This window comes from Cyprinus carpio, chromosome B25 (genome assembly GCF_018340385.1).
Source record: "Cyprinus carpio isolate SPL01 chromosome B25, ASM1834038v1, whole genome shotgun sequence".
NCBI classification, from domain to species: Eukaryota; Metazoa; Chordata; class Actinopteri; order Cypriniformes; family Cyprinidae; genus Cyprinus; species Cyprinus carpio.
Genome location: NC_056621.1, coordinates 21,716,562 through 21,731,066, shown reverse-complemented (window position 1 = coordinate 21,731,066; position 14,505 = coordinate 21,716,562). Strand labels below are relative to the sequence as shown.

The 14,505-nt window shown below is 36.4% G+C and overlaps 1 protein-coding gene across 2 annotated transcripts; it reads left to right on the top strand.

Moving 5' to 3' along the window:
• The first annotated feature begins 255 nt into the window (after nt 1-255).
• Nucleotides 256-11,510, top strand: LOC109055263 (E3 ubiquitin-protein ligase AMFR-like). 2 transcript variants are annotated; one of them, XM_042753600.1, is made up of 13 exons: nt 256-1,077; nt 1,163-1,255; nt 3,163-3,327; nt 4,506-4,658; nt 4,784-4,824; nt 4,913-5,045; nt 5,321-5,454; nt 6,635-6,745; nt 6,827-7,017; nt 8,200-8,303; nt 8,402-8,536; nt 8,658-8,824; nt 9,459-11,510. In XM_042753600.1, the coding sequence occupies exons 1-13, from the start codon at nt 835-837 to the stop codon at nt 9,634-9,636; spliced, it is 1,848 nt and encodes a 615-aa protein (XP_042609534.1). In that variant the 5' UTR covers nt 256-834; the 3' UTR covers nt 9,637-11,510. The 2 variants fall into 2 exon arrangements, with proteins under 2 accessions (XP_042609534.1, XP_042609533.1); XM_042753599.1 differs by having other exon boundaries at nt 257-1,077; nt 8,643-8,824.
• The last annotated feature ends 2,995 nt before the right edge of the window (nt 11,511-14,505 follow it).

Genomic DNA, 14,505 nt, shown 5'->3' with positions numbered 1-14,505 from the left:
CAACCCTATAGTGAGCTTACAATGAGCTTCTAGTAAACATATTGTCATTTATTTGTGTGAGAAATACCATAGTGCCATTTTAGTCCCAGTATATATTATATAACCAACAACATAATACATAACGTCTGGGCTATTCTGACAGACCTTGACTGTGGTTATTGAGGTTATGTTTTGCAAGGCTTATTTGGCTTGTGCTATTCAAATGTTTCATATTTGTTTACACGAGTAGGCCCGCCCTTTGTCACATAATCACCGGAAGTTCGGCAGAATGACATCAGAGGCAGCGGAAACAGGTATGAGGGACAGAAAGTGCCAGAAACAGCCAGAGAAACAGATCCAAACATGATATTTCACCGTTTTATTTAAACCAAGCAGATATCAGACTGATCGTCGAGCAGCACGGGACTGATTTAAAGACCGTCTGATGAGTTTAAGGCACTGTCTGTCGTGTTTAAACCATTAACTTACGTAGCTAAAGCAGATTAGCTTCCATGCTAATGTAAAATAATCAAATGCTCTTTAAATATAAACATTGGTTTTACGAATCAAAAGAATTGAACGGTACTCGCCGTAATGGGGTTTAAACGTAATACATAACGATATATTGTATTTTCCAGCTTGTAAACAGAAAAGGACGCGTAGCTACAAGAAGAGCAGTGCTACAACACAAGAGCAGTGCTGTATTTATATAAACACAGCCCTTCTGTTCGGGCTCTTAGATCCTAGTATTCATTTGCAGTTAAGAGGAGTTTAAATTGGATTGTGAAGGACTTGTTGTCATCTATAAAAGGACACCTTTTAACCTGATAGAGTCTAGACTGATTAGCAGTCAGGATGCCTCTGCTGTTTCTGGAGCGCTTCCCCTGGCCCAGTTTACAGACATACACAGCCCTGAGCACGCTTCTGCTGGCCGGGACCATCCTGAGTGCCTACAGCACGGTCCGAGACTCCGAGCCCCCCTCTGCCCTGACGGAGGACTCACACAGAGCACCTGAGGAGCAGCTCGAGCTGGACAGCTTCGGGAGTGTGGCCTCTAGTGTGCTGCTGTACCTCATCACGGACAGTCTCTTCGTCTGGGTGTGTGACACTCCAGTGGTGCAGATGTGAACCCCAGAAGGGCTGATCTGTGACTTGCTTTAAAGAAGTTTTCATGTCCCCGCAGGTGATGGTGAACACGGCGTGCTGCATCCTCATGTTAATAGCTAAAGTGATCCAGTGCATCGTGTTTGGACCGCTGAGAGTCAGCGAGAAGCAGGTAGGAGTCACGTATGAGGAGAACACTGCTGCACATGACAATAAAGCATCATACTGTATTTACTGTATAACTGTTTTTACTGCAACATGTTTAAATAATATATACAGTACAGGTCAAAAGTTTGGAAACATTACTATTTTTAATGTTTTTGAAAGAAGTTTCTTCTGCTCATCAAGCCTTCATTTATTTTATCAAAAATACAGAAAAAAAATGTAATATTGTGATATATTATTACAATTTAAAATAATTGTTTTTAAATTTATTATACTTTAAATTATCATTTATTTCTGTGATGCAAAGCTGAATTTTTAGGATCATTATCACATGATCCTTTAGAAATCATTCTAATATGATGATTCATTATCAAAGTTGGAAACAGTTCTGCTGCTTAATATTTTTTCAGAACATGTGATACTTTTTTAGGTTACTTTGATGAATAAAAAGTAAAAAAAAAAAAAAAAAGCTACGTTTTTAATATATAAATATTTTGTAATAACAATATACACTACTGGTCAGTAATTTCTTTCTTTTTTTTTAAATAAAATCAATACTTTTATTCAGCAAGGATGTGTTAAATTGATAAAAAGTGATAGTAAAGAAAATATATTATTAGAATATATATTATTAGAAATGTTTTTTTTTTATTTTGAATAAATGCAGTTCTTTTTAACCTTTTATTCATCAAATATATTAGACAGCAGAACTGTTTCCAACACTCATAATAAATCAGAATATTAGAATGATTTCTAAATGATCATGTGATAGACTGGATGTTACATGTGACACTGAAGGCTGGAGTAATGATGCTGAAAATTCAGCTTTGCATCACAGGAATAAATTATTATTATTTTTTTTAAAGTATATTTAAATAGAAAACTATTATTTTAAGTTGTAATAATATATCACAATATTACATTTTTTTTTCTGTATTTTTGATCAAATAAATGCAGGCTTGATGAGCAGAAGAGACTTCTTTCAAAAACATTAAAAATAGTAATGTTTCCAAACTTTTGACCTGTACTGTATATATATATGACATCACAACATCCTTAATTTGTCAGTTCATATAGAGACATATAGTCAGTCTGCTGGTGTTTTTTGAATTGAATTTGATGTTTTAAATGGTTGAATATGTTTTTAGTGGCCGATGGAAATACCAATAATAATATAATACTATGTTGAACAAATATAATGCAAGGATTTACATATTAAAACAAGACGTTTATTATTCATATATTGTTCGTTGATAGATTTTGAAACTGAGAAGGGGAAGATAATTGTTCAAATCAATGATGTAGTTATATATATATATATATATACAGACAAAAAATAATTATCATATTTTTTTAAAGAAATTAATACTTTTTGTTCAGCAAGGTTGGACAAAAGTGAGTCTTTCACAAAATTCTGTATGTATTTTACCGTTGCTTAGTCCTTTGAAATGTCTTTTTATTTAAAATTTTTTACTGAATATAAAATGCATTTTGTGACATTCTTCATGGACGCCTAAATATATGTGTGTGTGTGTGTATAAATTATGGATTCCACAAAAGTATCACACAGCGTTTTCAACACTGACAAAAATAATAAAGAAATAAATGTTTCTTAAGCAACAAATCAGCATATTAGAATGATTTCTGAAGGGTCATGTGACACTGAAGACTGGAGTTATGATGCTGATAATTCAGCTTTGATCACAGGAATAAATTACATTTTAACAATATATTAAAATAGAACACAGCTATTTTAAATTGTAATAATATATCACAATTTTAATGTAGCCTTGGTGAGCAGAGGAGACTTCTTTCAGAAACCGTTCCTGTAAACGTGAAGTGCTCGACACGTAAAGGGTGAAGATTTCCACTGTACTGATATACTGATGTCATCTGCTCTTCTCTGTCTGACAGCATCTGAAAGATAAGTTCTGGAACTTCGTCTTCTACAAGTTCATCTTCATCTTCGGGGTGCTGAACGTGCAGCGGGTGGAGGAGGTGGTGCTGTGGTGTCTGTGGTTCTCCGTGCTCATCTTCCTTCATCTGATGGTGCAGCTCTGCAAAGACCGCTTTGAATACGTGAGCCAAACGTCTTTACCACATCAATAAACACTGATGCTCATGAAGAGTGGAAGCTTTTATTTATAGTAGTGCTATTAGACTTTACATGGCAAACTTTCAGAATTTCCTGTTTTGACAAACATCACCATTTGCTTTAACTGCCAAATTAGTGAAAAAAGCAAAATTGCAAGATATCTTTTGGAGTATGTGAGTATGGTTGAGACATTTATGTTTGTTTTTCCTGGCTCAAAATATGAATTGATTTAATTACCTACCTTCCTCCTTTCTTTGCCGGCTTCCTTCCTTCCTTCCTTCATATTTCCGTCCTTCACTTCCTTATCTGCTCTCTTTCATTCTGATTTCCTTCTTTCTCTCCTCCATTCATGCTAGTCTTCTTCCTTTCTTATTTACTTCCTTGTTTCCATCTGGAACATCTTACTGGCATCTTTCCCTCCTTCTTTCATTCACGCTTCCTTTCTTGCTTCCTTATTTACTTCCTTAATGGTTTTCCCCTTATTTAATGTCCTTTCTTTCGATCTTTCCTTCATTTCTAACTTTATTCCCTTTCTACTTCCTTTTCTTCTTCCTTCCTTCCTTTCTTTCCTCCTTTACTTTAGTTATCCCCCCTTGCTTCATTCGTGTTTCCTTCTTTACTTCCTGCCCTCCTTTTTTACTCTCTTATGTACTGCCTTTCTTACTAGAGTTCTTCCTTCCCTTTTCCATTCATGCTTCCTATCTTTGTTTTTCCCTAACTTCCTTCCCCCTTTCCTTACCTTTTTAATGACTTCCTTCATGTTTCCTTCTTTACTTCCTTCCCTTTACATTCTTATCTGCTCCCAGCATTTTCTAGTTTTCCTTCTTTCCTCTTATTTCCTTTCTTCATTCCTTTCTTTCCTGTTTGCTTTTATTTACTTCCTTCCTTGCTCGCTTCTGTCATGTTTCCTTCCTTTCCTCCTCTGTTGCGTTTGTATTTACTCCTACCTTCTCTAATTACTTGCTCATTTCTCTGCTTTTCTTTTTTTGCTTCCTTCCCTTCTTCCTTCGTTTTCTCCTTCCTCTACCCTTCCTTCCCTTTTCCCCTTTCCTTCTTATTCACTTCCTTGCTTCCTTAGTTTTTGATGTACCTTCCCTCTCCTCCCTCCACCCTTCGCTGCTGCTTTATTCATGTGTTTCTGTATTGTGTTGTTCTCTGGCAGCTCTCGTTCTCTCCCACTACTCCGATGAGCAGTCATGTGCGAGTGCTGGCTCTGCTGGCGTCTGTTTTGGCGTGCTGTGGTGGTCTAGCAGTGCTCTGCGCTCTAGTCGGGCATCTTCACAGCATGCACACTGTCGCTTTCATGGCAGCTGAGGTAAGAACACTTTGCAAACCTTTCTAAGTGACCGTAAAGAAAAAAAAAGGTTGCTCTCATTCATTATTCTGCATTTTGGTACGTACATTCTGAATCAAGCCCGAACCTTGTCTCCTGTCCTGCAGTGTTTGCTGGTGACGGTGCGCACAGGACACGTCATCATACGGTGTGTGCTCTGTTGAGAATACAGTCAGATGTGTTCATCGTGAGGCAGCAGAAGCATGAATCTGAAGGTTTCGATCTGTTATTTACAGGTACTCCATTCACTTGTGGGACCTGAACCACGAGGGAACCTGGGAGAACAAGAGCTCAAATATCTACTACACAGACTTCAGCATGGAGTTAACCATCCTCTGCCTAGACCTGATGCATCACATCCATATGCTGGTGAGAGAAATACTCGCGTGGCTGAAAACTCGGACTCATCTGAATGCCTCTGATTGGCCACTGCATTCATAAAGTCATGTGTGATTGGTTATAAAACAAGGCAAAGGAAATATAATGGAACAAATGAGCCCTAATATTATTTAGGTAGCATCACTAGTTTGATAATAATAAAGGCATCAGCTGCAGGTGATATCTCTGATCCTTTCGTCTGTCGGCACAACCCTAACTCCGAGTATCTGTATGATCATGTATTGTTGTTTCTCACTCCCTTGCAGCTCTTTGGGAACATCTGGTTGTCCATGGCTAGTCTTGTGATCTTTATGCAGCTGCGCTATCTCTTTCACGAGGTGCAGAGAAGAATTCGCCGCCATAAAAACTACTTGCGTGTTATTGACAATATGGAGTCCAGGTGAGGAGCCAGATGTTTTCAGACTTACTACTAAAACCACTGCATTTCTGCAGGCATTGGATTATATTGGACAACTGGGAACATAAAGTCGCTGAAGTAGATAACTTGTGGTGTAATGGGTACAGCTTGTGGCTAGAAACCTGAAGTTTGCACAGGATATCACCTCTGGCCTTTGGAAATAGGTTGTACCTTTGATAAGCTGCTCTGTATGTGTGTGACTTAATATAGCTAATGAGATCAATTCTCCAAGGTTGTATTTTTTATTATTTTTCATGATACCAGATGTATGATGGTTGCTACAGAAATACTGAAACATAATCAGCATTGATAATAATGTTTCTAGAGCATCAAATCAGCATACTAGAATTAATTAATTACACTAAATTTAATGGTGCAGTCCGTAAGTTTTGCCTCTTTGTCACCATCTCCGTTTGAAAACCTTCACTTGCAGTTATTTGCGCAATTTGAACAATTGCGATATTGTCATCTAAAGAAGTAAAAAGTCTGCCACAGTTTGTTCTGACCAAATGAGGGAAAAAAGCATTACAATAAATCACACTACAATGGTGATTAAATCTAACGATCAGTTAGCTCATATCACGTCACACCGTGTAAATTATTATTATTAATGTTGTTATACTTTGTTCTCAAATTCTTAATGTTAACAACATCAGCATTGCATGACTGTGTGTATAGTGTGTATGGAGATTTCAGTTTCTGTACAGTCTGATCTGACATACCATTCGCATTTCATATTGAGAAATTATTTTAACCCAAAAAGCAAATTATTCTTCCTTTATTAAAAAATCTTACCAACCCAAAACAGATTAACAATTTATTTAACAGTTTTTGTTTGTGTGTTCCCTTGTACATAAATGTTACTATTTGTTTAATATATTTAATTCATGCTGATTTAGATTTTTTTAAAATGTGTTCAGACAGGATTGTTTTCATTACTATATTAGATAACTTTTTAAATATATTGAAATTAGATAATTGTTTAAAATGTACTTAGTTCAATTTCCACAGTGCCAAAAAAGTTCTAAACATAGTCTCCGTGTGCATCATATGTTTGAATGTGTAATTGGATGTATATCATGAATCAGAAGTGAGCAGACTGCTCCATTGGCTGATAAAAAGCAGACCTTGTGTGTTGACATGAACGCCTCTCCTTGTGCAGGTTTGCTGTGGCAACGCCTGATGAGCTGCTGGCTAATAACGATGATTGTGCCATCTGCTGGGATTCAATGACTACAGCACGCAAGCTGCCCTGTGGACATCTTTTCCATAAGTGAGCAATAACCAGCTATTGTCAGCACTTTAGTGTTGTAATATTTGAAAGTTAATCTGACCGTTAATGGTTTATGTTCAGTTCCTGTCTGCGCTCTTGGCTGGAGCAGGACACTTCCTGTCCCACGTGCCGTATGTCACTGAACATTAATGAAGGTGGGAGGGAGAGAGAGGAGGGCCAGAGGGAGCCGCTGGATGATAACATAGCTGCTGGACCGGGAACAGAGGCCCGACCGCACCTTAACCAGCATAACCACTTCTTCCACTTTGATGGTGAGGCGCTTCTTTACATATTCACGCAAAATCCAGATCATTTACTGAAAGTTAGCTATACAAAAATCTCCAACATAAATATTCAAGTTTAAGACACCACCAAAAAAATAACAACAACCATAATATATAAAACAACCTATCTATCTGACTGTCCTATCTATCTATCTATCTGTCTGTCTGTATTTTAATATTGATGCAGTGATATCCAGGCAGACGAGTAATGGCTATGTCAGAGATCAATTTTCAAATAAGGAAAAAATTATTCATTAAATACAATTTTATTAATACAATAAAATAATAAAGTCAATATGAAAATTATAATAAGATGCAAGTTTAAGTATAATTCTAATTTTATTCAATAATTTATACTAAAGTGCAGAGTATTCCAAATTGTTATATTTAAGGGATGAAGTAGTGAATATCAGAAGAAAAGCCCAAAAGAAGTAAGATGTAAGCAGAATGCAAAGAAAGGGCAAAAGCAAAAGAAAAGAGAAAAAAAAAAGAGTAGAGTAAGCCATCACAGTGGGCACAAGGAATATATGAAGGAAACTTACATCCCCCTTAAGTGGTGTTTACGTCTAATAAGAAAAGGTCAGATAGACTTATCCATTATGTCACTCATCTTTTGTGTCATATGTTGTTGTATCAACCATAGGTCAGGTCAGGTAATCACGACCAGTCAGATGTTGTGGTTAAAAAAAAAACAACAAGAATAGATGTGTGGCAAGACAAAGATTTCACACCTTTAGAACAAATACAGCAAAACTAGCACTTTCAAATATCATATTTTACATATTACAAAAACACTGTTTCTGGAAAAGAACATCTAGTACAGTTATGACTAATTCTGAGAAACATTATTACTCAGGCAGTAGTTGAATGATGTCCAATATCTAACACACACCAGTAAAGAAGATAAATATACATAACATACATATTTTTGGAGAATACAACAAATAATATGATATGAATATTTGATGAGGATTAATATAAGAAGCATAAATCAACAACAAAGTAAGTCATAAATTAAAACATGGATATGAAAATCAAAGAAAATATAACAAAACTGATTATTGGATACACCAAATATATTATTCTTATTTTTAATAACCTCTAAAACAAATAGGCTTTTGGTAGTTAAAGCATCATGTGATATATTAATCTCCACTCGCTCACCCTCAGGGTCGCGCATTGCCAGTTGGCTGCCAAGCTTCTCTGTGGAGGTCATGCACACCACCAACATCCTTAGTATCGCACAGGCCAACAACTCGCAGCTCAATGCCATGGTGAGTCCTCCTGCTGGCGTCCAGCATGTTTACAAACAGCCTCATCTGTTCTCCACATGTTTCCATGTTATAAACCTGACTTTTCTTGAATTTCACAGGCCCATCAGATCCAGGAAATGTTTCCACAGGTCCCTTACCATCTGATCCTGCAGGATTTGCAGCTCACTCGCTCCGTTGAGGTCACCACTGATAACATCCTGGAGGGCAGGATCCAGGTGCCTTTCCCAACACAGGTGAGGTTAACACCTCTACCAAAAGGTGTTTATCAGCTGCTGAAATAATACATTGCTTGCATAGGAACTAATTTAAAAGCATGTTTCTCTCCTCTCGCCTGTGGAGCTCACACCCATACAGGTAAACACTGCTCCAGAAGATACAGCGGGTGCCAGCAGCAGTTCAGAGGTCGCTGCCCCTGAGGCGGAAGACTTTGAGGTGCGGGGAAGCCGCTTTTCCAAGTCTGCAGATGAGAGACAGAGGATGCTAATGCAGAGGAAAGAGGAGCTACTCCAAAGAGCTCGCAGGTGAGTCTCCCTATAACTTCTTAAGTGTGAGGTGAACAGCTTGTACTGCTTTGCTCTATTTTGCATGAAAGCCTTTTCACTATCACCATCGTCATTTGTATTGTTTGCTGCATTTCACCCCCTAGTGGCCTTTGCACAGAAATTAAGTTCATTCTGTTTATCCACTGTGATTGAATGAATTATCAGTATATCCACACAAACAAATGTTCACCAAAAAATTTGAAGTAGCAGATTTTCTAGGGCTAATAAAGGTTATTAATTAATTATTGTTTTGGAAAAAGTTATTTATAACCACCAGTTTTTAAAGAAATACTGTTTGAAGAATAACATTTTAGTGGGAAAACACCAATAAATATTTATCTGATTAGATTTTGTAACATTCAGTTGGGTTGTCACATACAGTCCAGCGGCAAAAGTTCAAATATTTTAACACAAACAAAGCTCACATCGGGTCAGAAGATTCTGATCCATGCAGCACTGGTACTACTGTGTTGAAAATAAATGACTTCGGTCTGTCGTATGTCAGAGATAGTGAAAAGCTTTACAGTATCTTCAGTGATCAGTGGGAGTACCCCAAGGCTTTGTTTTAGGTCCGGTTAAGTTTTAATATAACATTCTGTTCTCTCTTTGTTAGACGTTATCTACACAAAAAGTCTGATGAAGAAGATGTGTTTTCTGCTCCTGCCGCTGATAATGATGATGTCATGCCCTCCATGGAGGATGACAACTCAGATTCAGTGACCTTGAGGCGCAGACGACTGGCGGCCGCAGCCGAGAGACGCATGCAGAGGCAGGAGCCTCCCCCATTTTGAATCAAGCAAAAACATGCATGATGCACCTGTGGTCCAGCCATGCCATCATTCAATTTTGGGCTGATCAATGCACATTTGTGCTAGATGCAACTATGTACCCATCAAACATTTCAGTTCATTGTCCATAGAAATAATATATGGTGTCATTGCCACACCAGTGAATTGTAGTACAGTTTTGACAAGCATCAAATAAAATATAAAGACACATGCATATTTTATTCATGTGTCTTCCATAGACAAATTTTTTAAAATGTTAGTACGTAAACAAGAGCATGGTTTGGACAGCTGTTCATATACGTAAAAAAAAAATGGTTTTGGTTCCTGAGTTTGCATTTTTTTAAATGTCTTTGTAAGAACCGGGCAATTTTAATAATATTATGTTGCGTACTAACAGTTTGACTCTAGAGCTTAAACAACAAACAATGCTGGGGTTGATCTGTGTGGTGAACTTTGAGTTTCTTTCTTTTGCCAGCGAATATCCACAAGATTTTGCTGCTGTTTAGCATCTGTATCTGCCTTTAAGTCGGTTGGCTCATGCGCTCGAAAGATCCAATCTTGCGAGTTGGAGCCATCTCTTACGCTTACAGTGTCATCCCAGCATTTTAGAGTTTCCGATGACCTTTTAAAAGGAAAGCAGCATAGATCCTAGTGTCTGTTCTCGCATTGTTGTGACAACAAATTGCTCTGTGAATCATAAAAGGTGTTCATTTAGTCACATGATGTGTTGTCATTCAAAACAGACATATTTAATTCATCTCTTTTTTTGAACTTGTACTGGTGGTTATTTAGTGAGGAAATGTTTTGTGCTGCAGGAAAGGAGAAGCTTAAAGTCAGGGTAGATGTTGTTTAATTTAGTGAACGTCTGTTCAATGTTGTCCTATTGTAATTTTCACAAAACGTTTTCATTAGGTTAAAATTAAATGGCGCATCTACCCTGACTAAGTTCCTTTTGATTTATTCATACATAACACAAAGTTACGGTCACTAGGTCAGGTTTGTAGCTTTTTCGTCAGCGTTTTATTCTGTTTGTATTCGAATGGTTTTAAAGACATTTATTACTCCGCGTACTAATGCCTATAAATGCTTGTTTTTTACTGGCCCATAACATTCATAATGCATTTTCACAGGATAATTCAGAATCCTGCATGTTGAGTTTGTAGTGAACAAGCTTTTCATGTAATAGCACGTGACTTTTAATTTGCATTTGCCTTCTGTTAAATAACCGTAATCTCAAGTTCAACCATCATAACTGTGACCACTTATACAGGAACTTATTGGCTTGATAGCCTGTTTGTCGACCTTGAAAAAGAAGATCTTCAGAATTGTCTGATGTTTTACACTGTGAATCTATTGTCAAATATTTTTAGTGTCACACAAGGATGTTTTAATCTTTCTTTTTTTTTTTTTTACCTTTCATGTGGACGTCTTTTTCTATGTATGCAATCACTGACTCTTTGCGTTCATATTTGTTTCCTGGTCAACTTTCCCAAAGACTCTCCTGGTGATTATAGTGAAGCTGGTTGTTGGGATTGTAATGACCGCAGGTCGATGTAGAATACGTTTGTTTTGGTTGCACAGATGCACCTTTCAGCAGTATTTCTTGGAAAATGTATTAATTAAATGTCCACTGGAGTGATTCAGGTAATAATAGATAATTTGATGGGCGGTCAAGCTGTTTGCTGGAAACCAGAGGGAAGCACTGGATTGCTTTATGTACACAATTCATTCATTTGTGCCTCAAATCTACAGTGGATCAATAATAGTTTTGATTTGATGATTTGTGTAAATAATTTTGTAATAAAGACTGTAAAATACATGTGAAATTACCCTGTACAAAATAAAAGTCACAGCTGCTTTAGAAGCTTTTACCCACATTTCCCAGTGTACGGGTGTGTTTTCTGTTGAATATATACAAAAACACAAGGAACATATACAAACATTACAGGTGGCAACCATGAGATACAATATTCCCATTTTAATTAGCTTGACTGTTCTTAATTCATAACACTACAAAACAGTTTTACTTAAGAATAAATTACATTTTGAGGTGAAATTAAATACTAGCATTAAAAAAAAAAGTATATTTAATGTTTTTGTTGTTGTTTTTATATATAAAATAGAAAAAAAAAACAATTTAATATATTACAATAACTTTGCAATGCAATAACGTTTCAAAACATTAGCTGTATACTTCTTGTAAAGCTTGAACTTGGTAAGCATAAAATATTCAACATCATCTAATGTGTTGGTTGCAAAATTTAAATGTATTGGTTACAGGAAATAGAATAAACTCATACAGGTTTAGAACAACGCGAGGTGAATTATGTTATTTATTTATTATTATTATTCATTCAAATCGCGATCAAAAAATGTTGAAGTTTAAGGGCATGTAAACAGTGTGTGTTGATCGACACTAGAGGGAGCCACAGATCCATCTGCCAACAAAATCTGACATTTAATCTGAACCGACTGTTTGCTGGGAACTTCAGATGGGCACCAAATCACCAGAATATAGGCCTATACTTAAGATAAAAAGACACGTAATTAGACTTAATTGCGTTATTTTATATTCTGAAAGTAAATAAGATCCAATGCAATTAACAAATCTAAAGCTAAGAGCACACCTAATTGCAATGATCAATTCATTTGATTAAGTGTTCAGCTGTATCCATGTATTGACTGAGCTCAGTCTCTAATGAAGAGTTCATTGATTAACGTTTTAGCAGCCTTCAGCTCTGCTCATAAAAGAAGAGCTTTAGCTTGAGGTCATTGATATTTGTTACTGACATCAGTTAAGCCCTAACACTAAATACAGTGGTGCATTTGAAATAGACAGTCATGTATGTTTGGAACAACGTGAGAGAGAGTAAATAACGATTTGCTTTCATAAGGAATAGTTCACTTTGGGATCAACTGCCTTAAATGATTATTATACGAGTTGAGGGATTTAAGGCAGCAACATCTTTCATTCACATGTGCATACTTTTTATTTCCTTATAAACACACTAGCATTTACACTGTATAGGCCTAATGAGCTTGAGTGAATATCATATACAGTCCCTTAAGTGCTATTTCATAACTGTATACTTTCTAGGACTAGTCAAGGACAAAAAAAAAAAAAAAAAAAAAATGCATACATTTATGGGTTAAGTGCTTTTGCTCTTGTCTGTGGTGGTAATTAATGGGTTTGTTCATTTTCAGCGATGATCTCAAGAGCATTTCAAGTTAGTTAATCACTAGTCAATAGTCAGTTCAATTATTTTTAATGCTTAATGCACTTACATGAAGTTGCAGTTACTTTATTATTTTATTTATTTATTTATTTTTGTTAATATGTAGATGTTTTGAAATGCACATTTTCACACTGAGGTTATTAAAATGAACTGTATCTGAATAGCTAATTAAAACATATAGGTGAGAGTTGTCACACTGGTAGTTATAGATCTGACTCAAAATCAGACATAATAGAGACGTCAGTTTACCCAGGCCAAAACAATGGGTTTTATTTATTTATTTGTACTTTTGTTTGTACTGTTTAAATTTTGCTGAAAATACTGTTTAATATCAGGTTCCTTCTAACAACTTTGTGGCATGCTGTCAAAAAAAAAAAAAATAAAACATAAATAAAAATCTTTACATAGATTAACTTTCACACATAAACCTACCCTTAAAATTACTCACTGAAGTAGAATGTTACATCTTGCTCTACTCTCCAAATGCCTGTTTTTAATTGGGTTGGAAATAAAAAAAACAGAAGAAGAAAAAAGAAAAGAATGTGCAGAAGAGGACCTGGCTTCTTTAATTTAGATAGTTTGTGGATCGTTAGGTAGAGCTCACAGCGGGTGATCGGTTAGAATCACGCAAGATTTCTTCATTGGAAGTATTTATTGAATTTACAACTGCATGATTGAATATGTACAGTGATGGGTGTGGTTCTGAAACAAATAAAGAAATAAAACAAACAATTATTTGAATGCAAATGAATGATTATCATGCAACAAATCTCTATTTGTATTAACTGTATTCTATTCTAACAATACAGCAGAAATAAAATACAATGATATTTTAACATGGCCGAAACTGGCATTAAAAGAATGAAAACGGCTGTGCTGTGTCTAAGCAGCTACAACTATAACAATGAGAAAGGATAAACCATTCGCAATACAATGGCTCCCTCTGCTGGTCGCATAAATAACTACACCAGGCCGCTCCGACAGGTGTCACGTGACAACCAGTGTTCATGCGGGAGGTGCGTGCCCTATAACCGATTAACTGGATTGAAGGCGAATATCATTGCGATAGCTTACAAACTATGTGCAGAGGGTGCTTAAATGGTATTCTACAATGTGTAACCAAAGAATAATGCCAGAGTGGAAACCTATACATCGATAGAAAGAAGCATCACGATACGAGGCCTAACCGGGCAGAAAAGCCTGAGCTTACATTTAGCAACACTAAACAGACAAAACACTACCAAAATAGCCTTAGCAATGACAGTAAAAGAACAACAAAATACCGATTCTTACTTGTAAAGACGCACACAGAATAAAGCAGTTGTATCAAGGTGGGTTGTAAGCCCGTGCAGTTAGCGTACACTACTGGCCAAAAGTCTCAGACAGAATGCTACCAGCGTGCAGCGATCCTGAGTCAACCTGTGATTGGCTAAGAGTCCAGGTGAAGTGAGGCGTCTTCCAGTAGGAGAGAGAGAGTCACAGTAAAGTGTCTGATGCTTAGCGGCCACAAGGGGGCCTTTTTTACATATATATATAAAAAATAAAATAAAAAAACAGAAGAAGAAAAAAGAAAAGAAAAGAAACTCTGCATTTAAGTCCATTTAATACTGTCGTGATTTTTAGATCAGACAGCTCT

Excerpts from the sequence above, each read along its gene's own strand:
- LOC109055263 (XM_042753599.1), top strand. The coding sequence starts at position 835 with ATGCCTCTGCTGTTTCTGGAGCGCTTCCCCTGGCCCAGTTTACAGACA. Across the intron at positions 4,659-4,783 it reads TCGCTTTCATGGCAGCTGAG|TGTTTGCTGGTGACGGTGCG; the intron begins GTAAGAACACTT and ends CCTGTCCTGCAG. Across the intron at positions 8,304-8,401 it reads ACTCGCAGCTCAATGCCATG|GCCCATCAGATCCAGGAAAT; the intron begins GTGAGTCCTCCT and ends TGAATTTCACAG.